The sequence below is a fragment of the Sciurus vulgaris genome, assembly GCF_902686455.1.
Source record: "Sciurus vulgaris genome assembly, chromosome: 15".
In the NCBI taxonomy this organism is placed as follows: domain Eukaryota; kingdom Metazoa; phylum Chordata; class Mammalia; order Rodentia; family Sciuridae; genus Sciurus; species Sciurus vulgaris.
In genome coordinates this window covers 24,597,243-24,624,570 of record NC_136476.1, presented here as the reverse complement: position 1 = coordinate 24,624,570, position 27,328 = coordinate 24,597,243, and the positions used below count along the sequence as shown (strand labels likewise).

Here is a 27,328-nt window from a genome sequence, read left to right as displayed (position 1 = left end):
CTCTGATATTTCTTCAATTGTGTTTTCTGTTGATCCTATTGTTTTAACATCTTGTTTGTTTGGGCTGCTTTGTTCCCTTGTTTTTCAATGTTGTTTGTGTGTCTTCTCATCTAGCAATATGGAGCTGAGGTAGTACAGATTCTACCCTGCAGTCTTATAGTGTCTCTGAAGGTTTCCAGTACCTCACTTTTAAGGGGGAGACCAATATTAATAACATCCAATGCAAACAATATACCACCTTAAACCACCTTAAAATGGCTCCTATTAAGGAATTTACAGTTTTGTCACAATTAACAGAAATGAAGTGTTCAATTATTGTCTACAACATAAACAGTAAATTTGCTAAAAGGGTTTGTCATTTCAAATGATGGACAATGAAGGAACAAAAGTAGTATAAGATGTGATGTTTATGAGGGAGAAGAAGAGATGATATAGGTAAAAATTTATAGTAAGAGGGAGGAATTAATAGAGGTTGGCTGTTAATATGAGAGAAGTAAGAAAGAGAATCCAGGGAGACAGGTAGGTGAGAGAAAAAAATATATACAGATTTTAAAAAATGTAAAACTATAAGAATATATAACAAAACTGTAATATACTCTTCAGACATCCCATTCCTCAATAAATTGATGCATGAAAAATATTTGGATTCAAAGATGGTGGAGGTGTAAGAAAGAGGGTTAAAAAAAAAGAAGAGTAAAGTCTCTGAGTTCTTTTTAGGAAGTGCTTCTCAATTCTGGGTGCCCCATGGAATTCCTGGACATTTTTAAAAAAATACTTAGACCTGATTCTATCTCCAGATCCTGATTTAATTAGTTCCACCTGGTTTAATTGGTTTGGGGTGTGAGTCTGGGCATTTGGTCTTTGAAAACCTCCCCAGATGCTCATGTGGTGTATTAGGGTCCTCTCTTCCATGTCCTGTGTGGAGGAGAAAAGGGTTAACTGCTGGAGAAAGATGAAGATTTTTCTATCTATTACCCAAAAAACTTATCTACTCAATAAACACACAAGAGCCAATACTCATGAGAGGGGGCGTGACGGGTCTGGCCATACCTAGAAGCCAGGCCCAACTCTCCTTTATTTATAATATACAGGTATAGGGGGCAAGGACTGGGAGGAGCTTCTGTGATTAGCAGGATAGGGTGGAGTTAGGGGAGCCATCCTCTTAGGGGAAAATTCCAGAAGGAGACCGGGAACCACTCCCATGCAGTGCCACATGCTTCCTGGCACTTCCTAGAAGCCAGGCCTCTGTGTCCCATGGCTCAACCTAGTCTGATTCTGCTAAATAAGGATGGCTTCCCACAGTGGTGAGCTAAGGTTTAGAACCACTAACCTTGGGCTCTTCCATATGTTGTTAGATCCAGATGCCTTTTGATCAAAAATACCAATGATTGCTACATTTACATCACTTTGGGAAATGGTATGAATTATTATCCAAGCTTTGTGAATAGCTAACATAGCAAGGGTGCGTTCCACAACTAAATAATCATATACATGAAATACATTATTCTTTACTCTGATCTCAAAATGAACCTCTATTTCTAGCGATAAGGACAAACTGAAATTTGACAAGTCAAAGTGATATAATGACTTCAATTTAAAACTCACGTATTCTGCGATTGAATTCAGTTTTGCCCTCTTTCCTTCTCTGTTTATCTTTTCCTTGGAACAATATACGTTTGGGTTCATACATCAGGGGATGCATATTTGGTTGAAGAAGGCCTTTATGCTGCTCTTTTCTGTTTGATCAACCTGGGCAGTACCAGGTGATTTTCTCTGAAGGCATTTAGTCATGGTCCAGGCTGGATTAGCCATCACCTGTACATATTTGGGTGCTGTGGATCCCTTGAGATCCATCTGCCTTCTCCACCCAGTCTCTAGCTTATGATCACTACCCACATGTCTGTTTTGGGGTCCCCTGGCTCTAGGTTTTACATACTCTGGTGTGTCACCTGCCTTAATTTTTGTCTTTCTCCTGTGCTCCTGTCCAGGTGACATAGGAATCTTGCAGACTTTCTCCATGCCCCTTGGTAGCTGAGAGAGACTATGCCTGGATGTGCCCCACAACCATTTCTACCCTACCGTAACTGTCCCCTCTGAGAATTCTCAGTAGGAGGCAGGGCCACGAATCCTCTTTTTTTTTTTGGGAATCCCCACGCCCGTCTAAGGTTTGATTTACATTTCCTGGTACTTTAACCCCTAAGAAAGGTCAGATAGCTGACACTGTTCTTACATGGAAACTCTCATGCTCCTCTCCCAATTCCTGTCTACCATAGAAAGAGGGAATGGTGAGGAAACTGAATCATGTTGTTACTCCTTCATTATGAACACTAGACTTGCTGTCCTCTAGATTTACTAATGATATGCAGTCCCAAGATTTTAGAATTAAAAATCCAAAAAGAAAACGATACTTTTCTCTCTCCAGAATCTGATTCTCTTCAAATAATAGGCTTGGGCTTTCAGTCTGTTACTTTTCTGTGTATTTCCTAAAAACCCATTTAGATATTCAGTCTTCTGTGTTCTTAGCTGTTATCTGCCTTCTGTTACGAAGCAGCAAAAGGCATTGACTTAATTGGCAAAGGACTTGACACAAGAAAAAATGTGGCAAAGGAAAATTTCCACTGATGTCTCAAAATAGCACCTCCTCATCTTCACATCACAGTGTGATCTGATGCGCAAAGTGAATCTCAATCTGTAGTTGCATGGATTTAGAAGGCAAAATTAGTTTCATGCAACAATAAAAGCTAGTTAAGATGTATCTGTGTTTAAAAATCCATAGATCTTTTCTCACATGTAATAGAAAAAATTGGACACATATTTGAGGCTTGGATAGAAGCTCCACACCAAATGCAATCAAGACCTCAGAAAGCAAAAATCAAACATCAAACATCAATATCTATTCTGTATCTATTCCAAGATTTCACAAAGTGACAGTTGGGGATTACTGTCCAGAAGGACTTTAGTCAAAGTCTATTGAGATTTAAAAAAAAAAAGAAAAGAAAAGAAAAGAAAAGAAAAGGAATCAAAGCAATGAAGAATGAGAATCCACTGGAAAATCATATTACTAACTCTGTATTCAGGTCCGAAAGATAAATAACCACATAATGTCTTTCATTTTGTCCTCAGCTGGAGAGGCAGTTAACATTGCAGAATGAAATGAGGGAAAGACAAATGGCCATGCAGGTTGCTTGGTCTCGGGAATTCCTCAAATATTTTGGAACATTTTATGGCATTACAACCATCTCTTTAACAACTGGGTATGTTTCTTTAAAACTTTTATAATTTACTTCTTTTTGTCTTACTACAATCATATGAAGTTGGCAAAGATAGGACTTTGGTCCAAAGAGTGTACATGTAAACAAAGAAATCTCTTGTCCTTGGTGGCAACTCTGTAGAACCAGCATAGTAATAGTGAATTCTGCCTTCAGGTTTTTAGATTTTTATCTGTCCTTTTATTCACTCTGTAAATTAGGGAGAGGACTGACTTGACACCAAGATAGACTGGACTATTTCCATAGTCCCTGAATGGTAGTCCTTAATCTTCATCTGTTTTAAAACAGGAACCTAAGTGTCAAAGTCAAATAAAAATGAGCAGCTGGTGATGCACCCCTGTAATTCCAGTGCTGCAGGAGGCTGAGGCAGGAGGATTGCAAGTCCAAAGATAGCCTCAGCAACTTAGTGAGGCCCTAAGCAATCTAGCAAGATCCTGTCTCAAAAATAAAAATAAAATAAAATAGGAAGGAGATGTGGTTCAGTGGTTAATTGCCCCTGGGTTCAAACCTTGGTATCTAAATAAATAAATAAATAAATGCAGGTAATAAAAACTAACTTTGAGAACTGCAGAGTCTGATGAAGGGTATTGGGTAAGGAAATTCTTATTTCCCTAGAAGATTTAAAGAATTAAATAACTTCTGCCATGGAGGGCATTCTTTCAGAAAGCAGGTATCTTTCTTTTCTTCAAGTGTAACTATATGTATATACGGGTTATTTCTTGATAATTTTTTCTTTCTTGAAAAACAGAGCAATAAAACAAAAGAAGCCAGCCTTCCTCATCCCTATATTTCCATTAAGCTTTATCTTCATCTATCAGTATGACTTGGGCTATGGTACTCTTCTACAACGAATGAAAGGTAAGTCTAATATACCAGAGTTTCTATTTTTTGATTCATTTTCTGGTTCAAGAATCTCCTCCTTATGAATCCTTGACTTATGGAGACTTTAAACAAGAACAATTCTCCAAGCTTCTAATGACCAACATTTATGCTTCCTCTCATACACTAGCACTGGAGTCAGTTTTACTAGCTCACAAGAACTGATTGTTAATTTTTCAGTAATTTTATAAACTGGATATTAAACATTTAATTTATTAAAAATTAGATTATATAGAATTATATTTAAACAAATTATAATAAACAAATATTAAATTATACTTAAAACATTTTTATTTTTACAATTATTATTATACCCTTACATTATTTGTATCGATTATATCTGTATGATAGAAATGAAGATACAATATACAAACATAACATAATATAGCTACATACCTTGTGCAGTGACACCTGTAATCCCAGCAACTCAGAAAGCTGAGATAGGAGAATCACAAGATCGAGGTTAACCGCAGCAATTCAGTGAGGCCCTAAGAGACTTATTAAGGCCCTGTCTCAAAAAAAAAAAAAAAAAAAAGACTGGGGATGTAGATCAATGGTAAATCACCCCTGGGTTCAACCTTCAATCCCCAGTGTGTCTACACACACACACACACACACACACACACACACACACACACGTATAAACACTTTCATTTAAGTGAAATCCCAGTGGTAGCATAAGGTAGGTCATAGTGGGGATATTTAAACCATGGAAATCTTCAAATGCCAAGTCAAGACTTAAATTTTTATTTTGTTGATTTTCTGTATCAGGAGTTGGCCTAGCTCACTGTTTTTGACAGTAAAGTTTTATTGGAATAAATCTATGTCCATTTATTTTTGTATTATCTGTGGTTATTTTCCCATGACCATGAAACAGCTGAGTGATTGAAATGGAGACATAAGACCTCATAAGCCTATATATTTTGCCCTTTAAGAAAGTTTGCCAACCCATAGTCTAGACTTTAGAAATTGATGAAAAAAAAAATGCTAATAGTAGTGATTAAACTAAATGTGTTGTATCTGTAGCCATTAGTTTTAGTCATCTTTTTTGCTGCTGTGACTAAAATATCTGACCAGAACAATTGTAGAGGATGAACACATGGTTTCAGAGGTCTTAGTCCATAGAAGGCTGGCTCCATTCCTTAGGGCTCAAAGTGAAGCAGAGCATCCTGGCAGAAGAGTGTGGCATAGGGAAGAAACTCACATGATGACCAGAAAGCAGAAAGAGTGAAATTTCCACTTGCCAAATACAAATACATGCACTGAAGCCATGCCCCAGCTCCCACCTTCTCCAGCCACAACCCACCTGCCTTCAGTTACCACTCAATACCATCAGGTGATTAATTCACAGATTGGGTTAAGACTCTCATAACTCAATCATTTCTTCTCTGAATTTCTTGCATTGTCTCACATGTGAGCTTTTGGGAGACATCTCACATATAAACATTCTTCCCCTGACCTCCAAAAGCTCACACTCATCTAACAATGCAAAATACATTTAATTTATTCCCAAGAGTCCCCCTAGTCTCAACAGTTCCAAGATTGCTCAAAGTTCAAGGTCAAAGCCTTCTCTGAGATTCAGGGCAAACTTGCATTATGAATTCCTATAAAAATAAGAAGCAATTACAAGTAGTTAATATATAATGGCACAGAGTAAACATTTATATTCAGAAAAATAGGGGCCTAGGAAGAAAGGGTAAGACCAAAGCAATACTGAAATCCAGCTGGGCAAACAAGACCTATAAATCTGTGTCTAGCATCTGGAGTCATGGCATTATGATGTTTTCTCCAAAGGGCTTCTGTAGATCCTCCACTGTGGCCCTGTTTGTTGCAGCACAAGAGGCCTTTCAGTTGGCATGTTTCAGCTTGATTCCTGCAGCTTACCTAGGATTATGTCCCACATTACTGGCATTTTTTAATCTTGGGAATCTCTATTGCAGTTTTCAGTTCCTCCTTAAATCTCCACACATCACCCTCTCAGGGGTGCCTGCAGGGACTCTGGCCCTGCTACACTTTGCCTGGCCTCCCAGGCCTTTCTCTGAAATCTTGGTGGAAGCCTCCATGAACCCCTAACTCCAGCACCCTGCATTCCTGCAGAACCAGCATCATGGGTTGACACCAAGGTCTGCCACCACCTTGAGCAGTAGCCAAGCCTCCAGGAACCCTTGATGCAGTAGCCTTTGAGTTCCTGGGTTGGTGAGCATGTAGAAAAAACTTCCTAGGCCTCCTTTTGCATGAAGGATATCCCATTGGTCTCATCTCAAGAGAATATTTATTTTTACTCCTTTGAGCTTGAGATGGTTGTGGTCTTGCCAGCTCTGAGATGCCCTCAAGCCATCTTTCTTATTGTCTCTGGGCAAAGTCTGTAGTATTTTGTTAGTGGTAGTAATGTCTGTAACTTTCACTAGCCCCTGTTTTACTCCTGCCTTTCAAACCCAAGTTTTTCAAATATTTCTGCTCTGCTTTCTGTTCCTGATTACCACAATAAATTTGACTAAAAACTGCCATCAGTATCCATGCCACTGCCTGAGTGTTATGCTGTCTAGAAATTACTTCCATCAGATTAAGAAATCTATCACTTTTAAAATCAGCTTCACAGAAAGTCTCTGGATACAGGCAAAATGCAGCCAACTTCTCAGCAGAACATAACATGAATGGCTTCTACTCCAAATTCCAATAGTGTCCTCCCTTCCTCTTGAGCCCTGTCTTCACTGTTCACAGCCCTATTGGCTTTCTGGTCTTCTGAGCTCCCACCAAAATCATCCTCTAAGCTTGTCTTACAAGAATCTAAAGCATTTCCAGCTTGCACTGCTAAGTATCTCAAAATTCCTCCCACAAATTCTAAAAGACTCCAAATGCTGATGAACCACATGGTCAGGTTTGTCACAGAAATGACCCTACTCTTGGTACCAATTTCTGTTTTAGTTAGTTTTTTTGCTACTCTGACTGAAAGATTGAACAACAACAATTTTAGAGAAAGAAAAGTTTATTTGGGGACTCAGTTTCAGAGGTCTCAATTTATACATAGCAGAACCATTCCTCAGAGTTTGAGGTAGGTATTAGGGGAATGGTTTTGGGGTATATATTTTGTATTTGGGGAATGGAGTCTCTTGCTCTGCTTTCTGATCATCATGTGAGCTGCTTCTCTCTGCCACACTCTTCTGCCATGATGTTCATCTTCACCTCCAGCCCCAAGGAATGGAGTCTGCTGTCTATGGATTAAGACCTCTGAAACTGTGAGCCCCCAAATAAACTTTTCCTCCTCTTAAATTGTTCTTTTGGGGTCTCTCAGTCACAGCAGCAAAAAAAGCTGACTAAAACACCATTATATTGTGAATAGTGTAAAAATGTGAGAAAATATTCTTCAGGTATTTAAAAACTATTATCTGATTTAGCAAAGAAGTTGTTCACCACATTCTCAAATGAGTGAAGTTCCAGTACAGTCATCATTGTTTCACTTTTGTCCTACTCCTTAATGTAAATAAAAACATCAATCATCATTCATATTGAAATTATACTTTCTCATAACTGTAACTGTAGCTTAGTTATGGATTCAAGAGTTCAGCAAAAATTAGTGAAACCTTTCAGTAAGGATCAATTTGTTACATGAAATTTATGATCAAGAGTATATTATATGTTTTATTGTATGCTATATATATGTGAACTTTATAATAAACTTAGGTTTATTTATTTATTTATTTAGAGAGCTGGTTGTTAAATATTCACTGCAATAACACTGTTCTCACAGGATCCTGGATCTTACTACTTTAGAAGATGGTGGTGCTGACACAGTAGCCATTCCTGTCCCAGGGAGATAGGGTTGCCCATTAGTCTAGGATATCCATGTCTTCCAAATTCCTACCACTTTCTCATAAAGATCCCTGTGTACTTTCTTCTTAACCCTTCAATCCAGAGCACATTGAAAATTGTGTTTTCACAAATTTCATCTTTACCAACCTGTCTTGTCCTGGGCCATGAGCCTATCATTGTTCTATTATACTGGTTTGGTATGGCAAAGGAAGAGTTGTAGACTCCTCTCCAGGTATTGGGAGTAAGGAGCAGAACATTTCATTCCCAGGCCTAGGGAAATGGAGGGGTTATATGTTCTTACAAATTCCCATTTTAAAATGGAAATGCATTTTCCACACCGAAACTATGCTAAAATGTCATTTACATTCAGATATTATTGGTATCATGGTTTAACTATATTATGGGATAAAGAGTTTTTGTGAATAGCCTTGAAATTGATTTATACCATTATTACTATGTTGTATTCTGAGTTCTAAAACACTAATTTATAAATGAACTTTTGGAATATAAACTCATTTTAAGATGGAAATTAACTGTACACAACTGGTTTACGAATATTAAATCTCATGTCCTTTGCCTGTTCAGTTTCATATTACTCATCTGCTTAAGAATTCATTAGTCTAAGCTCAAATATGCCTCATATTTATATGGAGAGTGGAATTCTTAGTGCCTCATAAAAGTTGACATGTAATATTAAGAAATATCAATTCCATTACATAGCATTCACTTGAATGCTATATTTATTTTCTAGGAAAGTTTGATTATCTATTTGGAAATTAATTTTATCAATCAAAAATTTTAAATTTCAAGGCATGTTATGTGAATGTTCTTTAAAAATATTGTAGCTTTAGAATCCATCAGGAAACTTATCATAATAGAAAGCTGACATTGTTTCTTCCCCTGCTAATAGTGATAATTCTAAAATATAATTCCTGTTGATTGAATCTTCATGGAAAACATCTGGTTTGTCTTAAAGACCAAATATTTATGTATAATTTTATTAATTTTTACTTACTATTTAAGATTGAGGCAAAAAAGGTGTTTGCAGATGGTTAAAATGTTCTTATAATTTGAAAATTGTAGCCTGCTTCACGGGTTTTTGGAGTATGATTAAGAAATGATAAATGAATAAGGTTATGGATATGCTAAGTATCATGATTTGATAAATACACAAAGTATAAATGAATACAAACATCAACATTACACCAAAGGTATGTACTTATAAATTGCCAATAGAAATTGATTAATTAAATAGTGTATTATAAGAGGTGTGGTTTTAGCAAACAGTTGCCTTCATTCATAAGCAGGGTTATGAAATATCAACAACTTGTATTATAATATAATTCTTAAAAGTTTTTTAAATTTGTTTTCAGTAATAAAAGCAAATGTCACTGGGCCCAAGAAATTACTACTTTGTTTAGTTCTTATTTGAAAGAGGAATTATTTATTAAAAATGTATATATGCTAGGCACAGTGGCACATGTCTATAATCCTACCAACTTGGGAGACTGAAGCAGGAGGATCACAAGTTCAAAGCCAGCTTCAGAAACTTAGCAAGGTCTTAAGCAACTTAGCAATACCTGACTCAAAATAAAAATATGAAAATGACTGGTGATATATAAAAATAATATATACATGTGTGTGTATGCATGCTTACAGACTAAGGAATATTTAATATTATTTTGGGTATTTGTGAATGATTTCAGGTCAAAGAATAGCTTTCCTGAAAAATTACAATTTTTAGTAGACTTTCTCTCCTAATACTTCGTTTATACTAAGGGACAATGGGAATAGTGTATGTAGTTTCTCCATCTCATTCCATTGTGAGATGGAGAAATTACATAGAGTTCAAACACAATTAATACTAATGATCCTGACTTTGGTGCAAGGAAAGAAATATTACTTATGTTTGTCTTCTTTCTCCTCTACATTTTCAAATGCTGTCTTGTGTCAAAAAACTTCTGGCCTCTAATTGGTCTACAAGTTTCAGAATTCATCATTGTGTTTCCTCTGGTAGGTGCATTGGTACATTACTTCTGAGAAAAATGGGTGAAAAGTTAAACTATGGCATATGGGGAGATGACCCCATATGGTTTTACAGCTTGTCACAGGAACACAGCAATCAGGCCTTCTAACAATATATCGATGACCACTTTGTCACCTTGAATATGTCTATGCTTTGTTTAAGGTGAAGCTGAGGACATACTGGAAACAGAAAAGAGTAAGTTGCAGCTGCCAAAAGGAATGATCACTTTTGAAAGCCTTGAAAAAGCCAGAAGGGAACAGAGTAAATTCTTCATGGACAAATGAAACCAAGTTTACCCACTAACTCTCAAAGCACAGAAATTTTGACTTGAATCATGGTTTTTCATGATTTTTTAAAAAAAAAATATTCAAGATTTTGATATCATGGATCTTATTTTGAAATAATAAAATGCAAGATGAGTTTTGTTGCACTATTTTAAAATAAAGTTTATAACATTCAACACAAAATCATGGGGTACTCCAAAATACTTTTACATTTCCTGTATATATGTGTGTTTTTATAATTGTCTAAATATAAAATTAATAAATTATGGTGCCTGGAAGCAAATATCCTGCTGCTTGTAGTTTTTTGGCACACAGATGTTTTGTATTACATTTAGCTGTCACAGGTGTTTATGTTTGGATTTATTAACAGTGCCCTCTCCTCACATAATAGCAAACAACCAATATCAATGACTAATGTGTACTGAACTTGCTATGTAGAGACTGTTTGGACTGTTGCGTTTGTGTTCTTGTAATCATCCCAGTGGGCCCATGAGGTGTCATTTTATGAATGTGAAAACAGGGGCAGGTTTCAAGGCCATAGGTGGGCAGAGTTTGGATCTGAACCTGGACGGTTTGGCTACACTGTATTCAAAAAAAGCCTTGAGATCCTTCTTACATAGGTCTTGCAGGGAACATGCAAACAATTGCTAATGAAACAAAATGTAGCAATATTCAAATAAGGACTGAAAACACAGTTGTGAGAGAGGCAGAAGGAGGTTGATTGGGATGCTTGCGTTTTTAATTTTGATTCACTGGGAAACCTATACTCCTATTTATACTAGTTTTTCAGGTGCATACCCTGCATATAACACTCTCATTCCAGTGGTATTTATTTTAGGCCACTGCGTGACAGGCACTGTTGTATGCAATAGAGCTACATCAGTGAAGAGTAGAGAACCCCACAACCTGGTTAGATGAGTAGGTTCTGGTGAGCACAGGGAGGTCAGAAAAACCAACATGAGAAGAAACAAGGTTATTTTATATGGTGATGAATGCTTCAAAGGAATAGAACCAGATGCTAAGAGAGAATGATTGGGGGTAGTGGGTGGCTTCTTCAGATCTGGAGCTGCAGACACTGTGACTCTGCAGACGTGACATTTGAGCTGTGACCTGAATGATGACTAAGTCACTCTGTGAAGAGCAGAACAGGGTGCGGGGACAGGAAGGCATCTCTAGGTCAAGGGAGGAGCCAGAGGAAAGGCTCTGAGACTCATATGGCCAAAGAATGAAAGAAAGTCAGGGAGAGTAGCAAGTGATGAAATCTGAGGGTGGGAGAAAGCATGAATGTGCTGGGTACCCTATCTTTAAGGAGCTGATGACATATCAACTGTGATGTTGATACAATTACAGTTATAGAGAACCCGTAGGTCAAGACTCAAAGAAAAGAAAAGGAGGAATGGTATCTCAGAGAGAAAAAGGAGCTTGAACAAAGGCTGGACCATGTGTGCCAAGCTCAAAGGGTCATTCTGCCGCCTGGAGCAAGGGATTCTTCAGCTGGGGGATGTGTGTGTGTGTGTGTGTGTGTGTGTGTGTGTGTGTGTATGTGTTTGTGTGTGTGTATGTGTTTGTGTGTGTGTATGTGTTTGTGTGTGTGTATGTGTTTGTGTGTGTGTGTGTATTGGGAATTGAACCCAGTGAAACTCAGCACTGAACAATATTGTCAGTTCATTTAATCTTATATTTTGAGGCAAGATCTTGCTAAATTGCCTAGTGTGGCCTTGTCTTGTGATTCTCCTGCCTCTGTCTCCTACCTAGCTAGAAATACAGACAACTGATACCATGCCTGGCACCTAGGCATGTTCAAAGAAATGAACCTAGGGGCGTTTCAAGATGGCGGACTAGAGGGTGGCTGCATTTCATGCTGCTCCAGGACTCAGGATTCAAGAAGAGGAGATATTGAGAGACTTGGGACCAACTCAAACTCCCACTGGGGAGGCGTCCCGGATGGGGCGGTAGTCCCTGAACGCAGGGAACTTTGTGATGTAGAGTTGCCCAATGAGACACCCCTCCCCCCTGGAGCAGTGAACTCGGACAAATGGGAGCATTGTAGAGGAGGCCACTCAGCACAGCACTTGGACTCGGAACAACCCACTGGGGCTCCAGGCGGCAGCCCAGAGGAGGAGCTGCGTGGTGAGCTGTTTGGACTCAGAACGACCGCTCCTGAACACCCGGGGGCTGCCCGGAGGAGGAGGAGGAGGAGGAGGAGGAGGAGGAGGAGGAGGAGCGCGGTGGGTTGCTTGGACTTGGAGCAGCTGCACCAGAGCGCTGGGCCATTGCCCAGAGGAGGAGGTGTGCGGCGAGCTGTTTGGACTCATAGGGACCACTCTGAACACCGGGGAACTGCCCAGAGGAGGAGGAGGAGTGCGGTGGGTCGCTTGGACTCAGAGTGATCGCATCAGGGCTACGGGCGGCTGCCCAGAGGAGGAGCAGTGCAGTGAGCTGATTGGACTCAGAGCGACCACTCTGAACACCAGGGGGCTGCTGGGAGGAGGAGGAGGAGTGTGGGGGGGGTCACTTGGACTCAGAGTGACTGCATCAGGGCTACGGGCGGTTGTCAGGAGGAGGAGGTGCGCAGTGAGTTGCTTAGACTCCTAGCGACTGCACCGGAACACCGGGCGGCTGCCTGGGGGAAGAGGAGTGCGATGGGTCTCTGGGACTCGGAGTGATTGTACGGGGCTCCAGGTGGCTGCTCAGAGGAGGGGCCGCATAGCCAGGCGATTAGGTGCAGAGCAGGGTCCCAGGACCTAGGAGGCTTTTTGGTGGAAGAGCCGCACAGAGACAAGCTGAGGGGCGGAGCGAAGGTTCCAGGACTACGGGCAGATTCTCTGAGGAGGGGCAGCCTAAGGAGACTCATCTGCGAACGGTGAGGCTCCCAGGCCCAGGAGGTAGGTCCAGGTCCCGGGGAACACTGCAGAGGAAGGCAGCCCAGCCCAGGTGGTAGCTGTAGATTGAGGGGAACCTCTAGGAGGGGAACTGACCAGCGAGACCTCCCCACCAGGTGAGTCTTCCCCGCCAGGTGAGGTTTTCCCACAAAGACAGTAAAACCAGAGACACAGGTCCAAACAGGTCTTGCCTCAGGCCGCAGCCTAGTTCCCCTTTGGATGACCACTGGTCAACAAGTGGAGGCACCTCTGCCCACTACCAGGGAATATACCCCACCTGGAGGCCACCACCCCTAGAGAGGCAGCTTCCTTGTGGAGCACAGCATTATCAACTTCCTTCAAGACTTCAGCCTACTGAAGGCTAAGAGGGGATATACTAGAAATCTTCAGGGACATTGTAAGTCAATAGAGGAAATTTGCAATATCTCAGTGGTCCACTGATACCTGAACAATATGAGAAAACAAGGGAAGAAAATGCCCCAAACAAATCTAGATGTTACATCAATAAAATCCAGTGACAGCATGGCAGAAGAAATGACAGAAAGGGAGTTCAGAATGTAAATAATTAAAATGATCAGGGAAGCAAACAATGAGATGAAAGAGAAAATGCAGGCATTGAATGATCGCACCAATCGACAGTTAAAAGAGCAAATACAGGAAGCAAAAGATCATTTCAGTAAAGAGTTAGAGATACTGAAAAAAAAACCAAACAGAAATCCTTGACATGAAGGAAACAATAAACCAAATTAAGAACTCCATAGAAAGCATATCCAATAGGATAGAACACCTGGAAGACAGAACCTCAGACATTGAAGACAAAATATTTAACCTTGAAAACAAAGTTGAACAAACAGAGAAGATGGTAAGAAATCATGAACAGAATCTACAAGAACTATGGGATATCATGAAAAGGCCAAATTTAAGAATTATTGGGATTGAGGAAGGCTTAGAGAAACAAATTAAAGGAATGAACAATCTATTCCATGAAATAATATCAGAAAATTTCCCAAATCTGAAGAATGAAATGGAAAATCAAGTTCAAGAGGCTTATAGGACTCCAAATACACAAAATTACAATAGACCCACACCAAGGCACATTATAATGAAAATACCTAACATACAAAATAAAGACAGAATTTTAGAGGCTGAGAGAGAAAAGAACCAAATTTCATTCAGGGGGTAACCAATACGGATATCAGAAGATTTTTCAATCCAGACCCTAAAAGCTAGAAGGGCCTGGAACAACATTTTTCAAGCCCTTAAAGAAAATGGATGCCAACCAAGAATCATACCCAGCAAAACTTACCTTCATATTTGACAATGAAATAAAATCCTTCCATGATAAACAAAAGCTAAAAGAATTTACAAAAAGAAAGCCAGCATTACAGAACATTCTCAGCAAAATATTCCATGAGGAAGAGATGAAAAACAAAGAAGCAAATCAGCAAAGGGAGGAATTATCCTAAAGGAATTGTCAAATAAAGGAGGAACCAAGTCGTGTCAATAAATAAATAAATAAATAAATAAAATGAGCCAAATGACCGGGAATACAAATCATATCTGAAGAATTACCCTGAATGTTAATGGCCTGAACTCATCAGTCAAAAGACATAGACTGGAAGATTGGATTAAAAAGAAAGATCCAACAATATGTTGCCTGCAAGAGACTCACCTCATAGAAAAAGATACCCATAGACTAAAGGTGAAAGGATGGGGGAAAACATACCATGCACATGGACTCAGCAAAAAAGCTGGGGTATCCATCCTCATTTCAGATAATGTGGACTTCAAGTCAAAACTAGTCAGAAGGGATAAAGAAGGACATTTCATACTGCTTAAGGGAAGCATAAATCAGCAAGACATAACAATCATGAACATCTATGCCCCAAACAGTGGCTCATCCATGTATGTCAAACAAATCCTTCTCAATTTCAGAAACCAAATAGACCATAACACAATAATACTAGGTGATTTTAACACGCCTCTCTCACCACTGGACAGATCTTCCAAACAAAAATTGAACAAAGAAACCATAGATCTCAATAACACAATCAATAATTTAGACTTAACAGACATTTATAGAATATACCATCCAACCAAGAGCGAATACACTTTCTTCTCAGCAGCACATGGATCCTTCTCTAAAATAGACCATATATGGTCTATTTAGCAAATACAGGAAGATAGAGACACTACCTTGTATTCTATCAGATCATAACTGATTGAAATTAGAAATAAATGAAAGAGTTAAAAAACACAAACTACTCCAACACCTGGAGATTAAACAATATGCTATTATATGATGAATGTATAACAGAAGATATTAGGAAGGAAATTAAAAAATTCTTAGAGGTAAATGAGAACAAAGAAACATCATATCAAAATCTCTGGGATACTATGAAAGCAGTACTTAGAGGAAAATTTATTTCATGGAGCACATTCAATAAAAGAAGTAAAACTCAACAAATAAACAACCTAACACTACAGCTCAAAGCCCTAGAAAAAGAAGAACAGACCAACACTAAAAGTAATAGAAGACAGGAAATAGTTAAACTCAGAGCTGAAATCAATGAAATTGAAACAAAAGAAACAATACAAAAAATTGACAAAATAAATAGTTGGTTCTTTGAAAAAGTAAACAAAATTGATAAACCTTTAGCCACACTAACAAAGAGAAGACAAGAGAAAACCCAAATCACTAAAATTCGGAATGAACAAGGAAATATCATAATAGACACGATTGAAATACAAAACATAATTAGAAGCTATTTTGAAAATCTATATTCCAACTAAGTAGAAAATTTTGAAGACATCAACAGATTTCTAGAGACATATGAATTGCCTAAACATATGAATTGTGAGACATATGAATTGTGTATGAACCAGGAGGACATACACAATTTAAATAGACCAATTTCAAGTAATGAAATGGAAGTCATCAAAAGCCTACCAACAAAGAAAAGTCCAGGACCAGAATGGTTCTCAGCCGAGTTCTACAAAACCTTTAAAGAAGAGCTCATGCCAATCCTTCTCAAAGTATTCCATGAAATAGAAGAGGAGGGAACCCCTCCTAAACTCATTCTATGAAGCCAATATTACCCTGATACCTAAACCAGACAGAGACACATCAAGGAAAGAAAATTTCAGACCAATATCCTTAATGAACATTGACGCAAAAATTCTCAACAAAATTTTAGCAAATCGCATACAAAAATATATTAAAAAGATAGTGCACCATGATCAAGTGGGTTTCATCCCAGGGATGCAAGGTTGGTTCACATCAGGAAATCAATAAATTTAATTCACCATATCAATAGATTTAAGTCAAGAATCACACGATTATTTCAATAGATGCAGAAAAAGCATTTGATAAAATATAGCACCACTTCATGCTCAAAACACTAGAAAAAATAGGGATAGTGGGAACATTCCTTAACATTGTAAAGGCCATCTACGCTAAGCCCATGGCTAATATCATTCTAAATGGTGAAAAACTGAAAGCATTCCCCCTAAAAACTGGAACAAGGCAGGGATGCCCTCTTTCACCATTTCTATTCAATATCATCCTTGAAATTCTAGCCAGAGCAATTAGACAGACCAAAGAAATTAAAGGGATACGAATAGGAAACGAAGAACTCAAACTATCCATATTTGCTGATGATATGATTATATACTTAGAGGAACCAGGAAATTCCACCAGAAAACTTTTAGAACTCATAAGTGAATTCAGTAAAGTAGCAGGATATAAGATCAATGCACATAAATCTAATGCATTTTTATACATAAGTGATGAATCTTTAGAAAGAATAATTAGGAAAACTACCCCATTCACAATAGCCTTGAAAAAAAATAAAATACTTGGGAATCAATCTCACAAAAGAGGTGAAAGACATCTACAATGAGAACTACAGAACACTAAAGAAAGAAATTAAAGAACACCTTAGAAGATGAAAAGATCTCCCATGTTCTTGGATAGGAAGAATTAATATTGTCAAAATGGCCATACTACCAAAAGTGCTATACAGATTCAATGCAATTCCAATTAAAATCCCAATGACGTACCTTACAGAAATAGAGCAAGCAATTATGAAATTCATCTGGAAGAATAAGAAACCCAGAATAGCTAAAGCAATCCTTAGCAGAAAGAGCGAAGCAGGGGGTATCGCAATACCAGATCTTCAACTACTACAAAGCAATAGTAACAAAAACGGCATGGTATTGGTACCAAAACAGAAAGGTAGATCAATGTTACAAAATAGAGGACACAGACACAAACCCTAATAAATACAATTTTCTCATACGAGACAAAGGTGCCAAAAATATGCAATGGAGAAAAGATAGCCTCTTCAACAAATGGTGCTGGGAGAATTGGAAATCCATATGCAACAGAATGAAACTAAACCCATATCTCTCACCATGCACGAAACTAAACTCAAAGTGGATTAAGGACCTTGGAATCAGACCAGAGACCCTGCATCTTATAGAAGAAAAAGTAGGTCCAGATCTTCAACATGTCAGCTTAGGACCAGACTTCCTCAACAGGCCTCCCGTAGCACAAGAAATAAAAGCAAGAATCAATAAGTGGGATAGATTCAAACTAAAAAGCTTTCTCTCAGCAAAGGAAACTATCAGCAATGCGAAGAGAGAGCCTACAGAGTGGGAGAATATCTTTGCCAATCATACTTCAGATAGAGCACTAATCTCCACAATCTATAAAGAACTCAAGAACCTCTACACCAAGAATACAAATAACCCAATCGACAAATGGGCTAAGAAAATGAACAGACACTTCACAGAAGAAGAACAAACATATGGAAAAATGTTCAACATCTCTAGTAAGAAGAGAAATGCAAATCAAAACTACCCTAAGATTCCATCTCATCCCAATTAGAATGGTGATTATCAAGCAACAACAAGTGTTGGAGAGGATGTGGGGAGAAAGGTACACTCATACATTGCTGGTGGGGCTGCAAATGAGTGTAGCCACTCTGGAAAGCAGTGTGGAGATTCCTTAGAAAACTTGGAATGGAACCACCATTTGACCCAGCTATCCCACTCCTTGGCCTATACCCAAAGGACTTAAAATCAGCATACTACAGAGATATAGCCACATCAATGTTCATAGCTGCTCAATTCACAATAGCCAGACTGTGGAACCAACCTAGATGCCCTTCAATTGATGAATGGATAAAGAAACTGTGATATATATATATATATACACACACACACACACACACACACACACACAACACACAACACACACACACACACACAACGGAATATTACTCGGCCATAAAGAATGATAAAATTATGGCATTTGCAGGCAAATGGATGAAATTGGAGAATATCATGCTAAGTAAGATAAGCCAATCTCAAAAAAAAACAAAGGATGAATGATCTCGCTGATAAGTGGATGATGACACATAATGGGGGGTGGGAGGGGTTAGTGTTAGGGTTAGAGTTAGGGTTAGGGAGCGGGCAAGAATGGAGGAAGGACTGTATAGAGGGAAAAGAGGGGTGGGAGGGGTGGGGGAAAGGGAAAAATAACAGTGAATCAAACAACTTTACCGTATGTAAATTTATGATTACACAAATGGTATGCCTTTACTCCATGTACAAAGAGAGAAACAACATGTATCCCATTTGTTTACAATAAAAATAAATAAATAAATAGCAACCTCTTAAAAATAAAAAGATATAACTTTAAAAAAAAAAAAAAAAGAAAGAAATGAACCTAGTGACACAATTCAACTCTTGGAGGTCCTTGGATGTAACATCAAGAACTCCTGGACTCTTATTAGGGTGATGTGAGTGAAATAATCCAATTTGGGATTTTACCAGGATTAGTGGATTGGAAGGGAATGATCCTAGAGTTCAGATGTAAGATGGAGTGGTCCAATTGAGCACTGACCAGGTCCTGATATGGTTGTGGTCTTGAGGATGCTTTTAGAGGAAGGAAAGACTAACAGGACTAGGAAACTAATTTGAAATCATAGAGGGAGGAGAAAGTGATTTCCCTTCATTCAATCTTGGGTTAACTGGGGCCCATGGAGAACATGGAACAAAGAAGTGATAGGAAGGTATACTGGGGGATAATGGATGCCTAAAATGATTTGGAGACCATGTCAAAATCTGGAATTGTATTTTATCCCCCTTAAGTTCAATTATGCTATGCAAATTTTCCTGACATACTCTAGACAGGGCTCACCAAGTATAGTTTTGAGGCACATACAAGTGGTGACCTGGCTAAAGACCTTGCATGGGATTTGCACTGCTGTGCAACATAAATAGACCCTGGGTCCCCTGGGACCACTAGGCCATTCACTTGTATTAACTTCTTATGTTGGCATCAAAACTGAGTTCATTTTTAATTGTATCTCAAGAGAAGCACTGTTGATAAGCACACTCACACATGCACTTATGCTCTTTTTTTTTTTTTTTTTTGCTCCTAATTTACAACAACCATCATTATTCCAATGATGCCAGGATACTAGAACACAGTTCAATTTTCTGTAGTATTGCTGATATCCAGAGCATTTCCTGTCTTATTATTACATTAACCTTTTATTGTAAGGACAAATATTTTAGCTGTGACACTCAAGCTACTTCTTGGTTATGTGAATTAAATATATGTACTTATTACTTATTGTTCTCAAACCCTAATTACTTACTAAACTCCAATATTTCCAAATACTAAAATTTACATGGTTTTCACTCACCTAGTTTATAATCTTTGTAAATTGGTTTGTTGTTCCCAGAAGAACGAGAAAACATGAGACAGTATGCTAGGAGAAGGTTAAGAAACTAAGGTCTAATTATGAACATATATTTAGAAATTAAAAAGTGGTAATCTCTCTCAATGTCCTTGTCAATTATCAAAACCAAAGTTGTGGGGGGAAATCTTACTCCTACCATGCATGACTGTCTCCTTCTCACCACAGTGCGAATACAGACGAAGCAATGCAGAGACTCCCCCTGCATGTACGAGTCATCTCAGTCATGGTTGAAGGGCATAAATATAGGTCCAGAGACTTTTTTTTGTAGCAGAAAATGCCTTCTCAGAAATCATTTTGTAGAAGTACAAACAGAGAAACAAGATGTATCCCATTTGTTTACAATAAAAAAAATTTTAAAAAGTAACAAAGTAGTTTATAATAGTGTAGTACTTAAGTACTACACTAAGTTTCGAATATTTGTAATCTTCATTCAAACGATAGAACTCTGCTCCACATTATATCAAAAGTAGTATGATTTAAAATTAAAAATAAGCTAAACTTTTATGGTGGTCTCCCATCTCAGTTTGGGTTTGGAGATAATGTTGAAGTTTCCTTTAAGTGTGGTACTCATGATCCTATATAAAGACCATGGTAGTATCCACATAGTACTCAAGACAGTTTTAATTTACCGTTACTGAACTTATAGTCAAGAATGCTAAGGATCAAAGGAAAAACCTTAGGTATATTCTAGTCCAATCTTCCATTTTACAGTTGAGGAAATGGAGGCCTTCCATGATTCACTAAAATTTCTGTATCTGGAAGTAGTAATTTGTATTAAATCCTTGGTGTTTGGCATTTGGGGCAGGATTCTTTTCAATGCAATACATTGCCTGACTTTGAGTAAATAGTTGCAAAGTCAAATAAAAAAGTGATTTTTTTTTCTTTTCCCATTTTTTGATGGTTCATTTCATTATAGTTGTACATGATGATGGAATTTGTTATTTCATATTGGTACATTCACACAATATAATAATATAATTTAGCCAATATCACTCTTTAGCACTTGCTCCCTTGCTTCCCCTCCTCCCACCCTTAGTCCTATTCCTCTAGTGAACTTTCTTTGATTTTAATAAGAGTTCTGCCCCTTTGAAGACATCAACAAGTTTCTGGAGACATATAATAAACCCAAACTGAATCAGGAGGACATGCACAATTTAAACAAAGCAATTTAAAGCAATTAAATAGAAGGCATCAAGACTCTACCATCCAAAAAAAGTCCAGGACCAAATAGATTCTCAGCTGAGAGTTCTACAAGAACTTCAAAGAAGAACTAATACCAATACTCCTCAAATTATTCCATGACTAGAAAAGGAAGGAACCCTTCCAAACACATTCTATGAAGCTAGTATCACCCTGATACCAAAACCAGACAAAGACACATCAAGGAAAGAAAACTTTGGATCAATATCCCTGATGAACATAGATGCAAAAATCCTTAACAAAATTCTGGCAAATCACATACAAAAACGTATTAAAAGATAGTGCACCATAGTTGAGTGGGGTTCATCCCAGGGATACAAGGTTGGTTCAAATCAATAAATGTAACTTGTCACATCAATAGACATAAAGATAAGAATCATATGATCATCTCAATAAATGTTGAATAAGCATTTGACAAAATAGAGCACCCATTCATGTTCAAAACACCAGAAAAACCAGGGATAGTAGGAACGTACATCAACATTGTAAAAGCTACATATGTTAAACCCAAGGCCAACATCATTCTAAATGGAGAAAAATTAAAAGCATTTCCTCCAAGAACTAAAGAAAAAGATGCCCTCTTTCACCACTTTTATTCAACATCATCCTTAAAACTAGCCAGAGCAATTAGACAGAAGACAGAAATTAAAGGGATATGAATAGGGAAAGGAGAACTCAAACTATCACTATTTACCAATGACATTATTCTATATTTAGAAGATCCAAAAAATTCCACCAGAAAACTTCTAGAACTAATAAATGAATTCAGCAGTGTATCAGGATATAAAATCAATACCCACAAATCAAAAGCATTTCTATACATATGCAATGAATCCACTGAAAGAGAAATTAGGAAAACTACCCCATTCACAATAGTCTCAAAAACAAAAACACACAAACAAAAAAAAAAAAACAAAAACAAAAACAAAAAACCTTTGGAATCAATCTAACAAATGAGGTGAAAGACCTCTACAATAAAAACTACAGAACACTAAATAAGGAAATTAAAAAAAAAACCTTAGAAGATGGAAAGATCTCCCATGTTCTTGGATTTTCAAAATAGCTATACTAACAAAAGTACATACAATTAAAAGCACAATTCCAGTTCAAATCCCAATGATGTATCTCATGGAACTAGAGAAAGCTGTCATGAAATTCAGTTGGAAAAATAAGAGATACAGAATAACCAAAGCAATCCTTAGAAGGAAGAGTGAAGCAGGAGGTATCACAATACCAGAACTTAAACTACTCTATAGAGCAATGGTAACAAAAATGGCATGGTATTGGCACCAAAATAGACAGGTAGATCCATGGTACAGAATAGAGGACACAGACACAAACCCAAATAAATACAGTTTTCTCATATTAGACAAAGGTGCCAACAACATACAATGGAGAAAAGATAGCCTGTTCAACAAATGATGCTGGGAAAACTGGAAATTCATATGCAGCATAATGAAACTAAACCCCTATCTCTCAACTTGCATAAAACTCAACTCAACATGGATCAAGGACCTAGGAATTAGATTAGAGATCCTTCACCAAATAGAAGAAAAAGTAGGCCCAAATTTTTATTATGTCACCTTAGGACCAGACCTCCTTAACAAGATTCCTAAAGCTCAAGGAATAAAAGCAAGAATTAATAAATGGCATGGATTCAAACTAAAAAGCTTTATCTCAGCAAACAATCAATTATGTGAAGAGAGCCTACAGACTGAAAGAAATCTTTACCACATGCACTTTGGATAGAGCACTAATCTCCAGAATTTATAAAGAACTAAAAGAACCTAACACCCAAAATTCAAATAACCCAATCAATAAATGGGCCAAGAAACTTAGCAGACACTTTACAGAAGAAGATATACAGTCTATCAACAGACATGAAAAAATGTTCAACACCTCTTGCAAGTAGAGAAACGCAAATCAAAACTATAATTTCATCTCACTCTAGTCAAAATGGCACTTACCAAGAATATAAGCAACAATAGGTGTTGTGAGGATGTGGGGGAAAAGGTACACTCATACATTGCTGGTGGAGCTGCAAATTGGTTCAGCCACTCTGGAAAGCAGTATGGAGATTCCTTAGGAAACTTGGAATGGAACCACCCTTTGACCCAGCTATCCCACTCCTTGGCCTATACCCAAAGGACTTAAAATCAGCAGCTCAATTCACAATAGCTAGATGTGGAACCAACCTAGATGCTCTTCAGAAGATGAATGGATAAATAAACTGTGGAATATATACACAATGGAATATTATTCAGCCATAAAGAAGAATAAAATTGTGTCATTTGCAGATAAATGGTTGGGGTTGGAGAATATCATGCTAAGTGAAATAAGCCAATTCCACAAAAACCAAAGAACAAATATTTTCCCTGATAAGTGGATCCTGATAAATAATGGGGAGGAGGAAGGGAGCAATGGAGAATTTTGGATTGTGTAGAGAGAAATGAGGTGAAGGAGGGGGCAGGGGGAAGGAAAGATGGTGGAATTACCCTATGTACATGTATGATTACATAAATGGTGTGACTCTACATTGTTTACAACCAGAGGAATGAAAGTTGTACTTCATTTGTGTACAATGAATAAGAATGCAATCTGCTCTCATGTATAACTGAATAGAAAATACTAAATTAAAAGATTTCTGCCTCCCTTTTTTCTTTTTCATCTCTAGTTTCCATGTATGAGAGAAAACATGATTGTTCCAGTCATTTTCCTGCAAATGACACAATTTCATTTTTCTTTAGGACTGAATAAAAACACATTTTCTTTATCCATACATCTGTTGATAAACATCTAACTTGGTTCCATAGTTTGGCTATTGTAAATTGTATTGCTATCATCATGGGTATGCATGTATCACTGTAGTATGTTGAATTTAATTCCTCAGGATAAATATTGGCAACTTGTATAGCTGGGTTATATTTTGCTAGATGCCTAGGCTATTGAGCAGCCCTCATAATTATTTCCATAGCACTGATTTAAAATCTTCAGAATAATTGTCATTCAATGAGGAATCTGATGACACATAGTTGGGGGTGATGACACATCGTGGGGGGTGGGAAGGAGGTAAGAATGGAGGAAAGAGGAACTGTATAGAGGGAAAAGAGGGGTGGGGGGGTTGGAGGAAGGAAAAAATAACAGAATGAATCAAACACTATTATCCTATGTAAAAGTATGACTACACAAATGGTATGCCTCTACTTCATGTACAAATAGAGAAACAGTATGCATCCCATCTGTGTACAATAAAAATAAATTTTAAAAAATACTAAAAAAAAGAAAAGAAAAGAAAAGAAAATACCAAGCATTATGGTGGGAATAAAATATTGAATTTGAGGGAAAAAAAAAAAGAGGAATCTGCAGCCTACCATAGCCTTCAGGAATTGCCTATGGAATTTCCTATCACATTCCTGCAACCCCACCTAACATAGCTAAAAAGGGAAGCCAAGAATCTCTTGAACTGCAATGGAAACAACTCCTCATCTTTTCATTTAGATTTTTTTTATTTTTATATTTTATATATTTTTTCTTTTCTCTGTTCGATTGTGACCTGAATGGTTCATGGAGACTTACAGGTATTCATATCTGCTTTTGTTTTCTAATTTCTAGCATATTTGATGGCAGTTATTTTTCATAGATCAGTATTTTGAGGAGTAGGATGTTTGATTAGTATGTTTCAGTTTTGTTCTTACATTCTTTTATTTTTATTTAAAACAAATGTATTTTATACATTTTTCTCACTTATCTGTTTTCCTCAAATCTCTTTTTCTCTTTTCAACTGCCAGCAACCAATCTCTATTGTTCTGTCTTTCACACTTCTCTCAGGTTTTTACTATTTTCTCTCCTCCTCCCTCAAAATCACCACATCTTACATCACTTCTTTTCTACTCCTGTTACCTGCTTGCAATTGTAAACCCTTTTTTAAACTTACTGCTTTTACAATGGTCAAAAACTGACTATCTAATTTCTGTTTATTCTTACAATTAGCATTGTAGATTCCATAGCAGAGACTATTTGGTTTAGTACAATAATTGTTTGCAATAGTTTTTTTTTTTTTTTCTCTCCTAAACTGTGAGATACTAGAAACTTTCAAGGATGCTCCAAGTCCACAGGGTAGAAACTCTACTGCTTCAAATCCATACCATTTGGTGGGTAGACACAGAAACAACATGAAACATACTGCTTAAGGGAATTAAGCATCAACAAGACATAACAATAGTGTATATTTTTGCCCCAAACTCTTTGGCATCTACATATATCTAACAAATCCTTCTCAATTTCAAGAATCAAATAGACCACAATACAACAATACTGGATGATTTTAACACCTCTCTCTCATCACTGAACAGATTCTCCAAACAAAAACTAAAAAAAAAAGAAGATATAGAATTTAAAAATACAATTAATAATTTAGACTTAACAGACATATATAGAATATTTAATCTCTCAATAACTGAATACACTTTCTTCTCAGCAGCATCTGGAACCTTCTTTAAAAGAGACCATATCTTAGGCCACAAAGTAACTCTTGGTCAATATAAAGAGAGGTACTACCTTGCATCCTATCAGATCATAATGAAATGGAAATTTTAGAAGTCAATGATAACATAAAAAATAGAAGTTATTGTAAGACTCAGAGAATAAAGAACACCCTACTGAATGAACAATCAATAGCTGAAGAATCAGGGAAGAAATAAAAAGTACTTAGAGGTAGATGAGTATAGTGACACAGCATATCAAAATCTTTGGGACACTATGAAGGCAATGATAAGAGGAAAGTTCATTGCATTGAGCTCATTCATTAAAAGAACAGAAAGTCACTAAATATATAACTTAATATTACATCTTAAAGCCCTAAGGGAAAAAACACCAAAAGCAGTAGAAGACAGGAAATAAATTAACATCAGAACTGAAATCAATGGAATTGAAATAAAAACAAAAAAAATTTAAAAATCAATGAAACGTAAAGTTGGTTCTTCAAAAAAATTAATAAAATTTATTAATAAAAAATTAATAAATTTTTATTAATAAAAAATTAATAAAATTAAAACACTTAACCAAACTAACGAAGAGAGGAAACATTCAAATTACTTAAATTCATAATGAAATGGAAATTGCACTATGGACACTACTGAAATAAAGATGATAATAAGAAACTATTTTGAAAATCTATACTTCAATAAAATAGAAAATCTTGAAGATATTGACAATTTTCTAGAGACATATGACCTACCCACATTGAATCAGGACATAAAATTTTTTAAACAGATCAATTTTAATTTATGAAATTGAAAATACCATCAAAATCCTACCAACAAAGAAAATCCCAGGACCAGAGAGATTCTCAACCAAGTTCTCCAGAACTTCAAAGGAGAACTAACACCAATCATCTTCAAATTATTCTGTTAAATATAAAGGAAGAGAACCCTTCCAAATTCATTCCATGAAGCTAGTATCACCATGATACTAAAAGCAGACAAAGATACATTAAGGAAAGAAAACTTCAGACCAATATCCCTAAGTGGACATAGTGTAAAAATTCTTAATAAAATACTGGCAAATCACATACAAAAACATATCAAAAAGATAGTGCACCATGATCAAGTGGGGTTCATTGTAGGGATGCAAGGTTGGTTCAACAGACATCAATGAATGTAATTTATTACATTAATAGACTTAAAGACAAGAATCACATGATTATCTCAATAGATGCAGAAAAAGCATTTGACAAAATATAGCATTGTTCATATTCAAAACACTACAAAATTATAGTAGAATAGTAGACACATACCTCAACATTGTAAAAGATATATATATATGACAAACCCAAGGCCAACATCATTCTGAATTGAGAAAAATTAAAAGCATTCCTTCTAAACACTGGAAAAAGACATAGAGGTCCTCTTTCAGCCCTTCTGTTCAACATAGTCCTTAAATAGTCCTATTTGCCAGAGCAAATAGGTAGAAGAAAGAAATTAAGGGGATACAAATAGGAAAAGAAGAGCTCAAACTCTTCCTATTTTCCATGACATGATTCTATATATAAGATCTCAAAAAAAAAAAAAAAAAACCAAAAAAAAAAAACTCCACCATAAAAGATCTAGAACTCAACAAAGTAGCAGGATATAAAATTAACAACCATAACTCCAATTATGAATCATCTGAAAGAGAAATTAGCCTAAAAAAAAAACCCTTGCAA

At 36.9% G+C, this 27,328-nt stretch overlaps 1 protein-coding gene across 2 annotated transcripts in view; it reads left to right on the top strand.

Moving 5' to 3' along the window:
- PLGRKT (plasminogen receptor with a C-terminal lysine) overlaps window positions 1-10,545 on the top strand; it is a 55,420-nt gene extending 44,875 nt beyond the window's left edge. For both annotated transcript variants that reach the window (XM_079113863.1, XM_079113864.1), the window contains 3 exons: window positions 3,124-3,254; window positions 4,018-4,127; window positions 10,147-10,545. In XM_079113863.1, coding sequence (XP_078969989.1) covers window positions 3,124-3,254; window positions 4,018-4,127; window positions 10,147-10,268 — 363 coding nt within the window. In that variant the 3' untranslated portion in view covers window positions 10,269-10,545. The remainder of the gene's footprint in view (window positions 1-3,123; window positions 3,255-4,017; window positions 4,128-10,146) is intronic.
- Window positions 10,546-27,328: the final 16,783 nt, after the last annotated feature.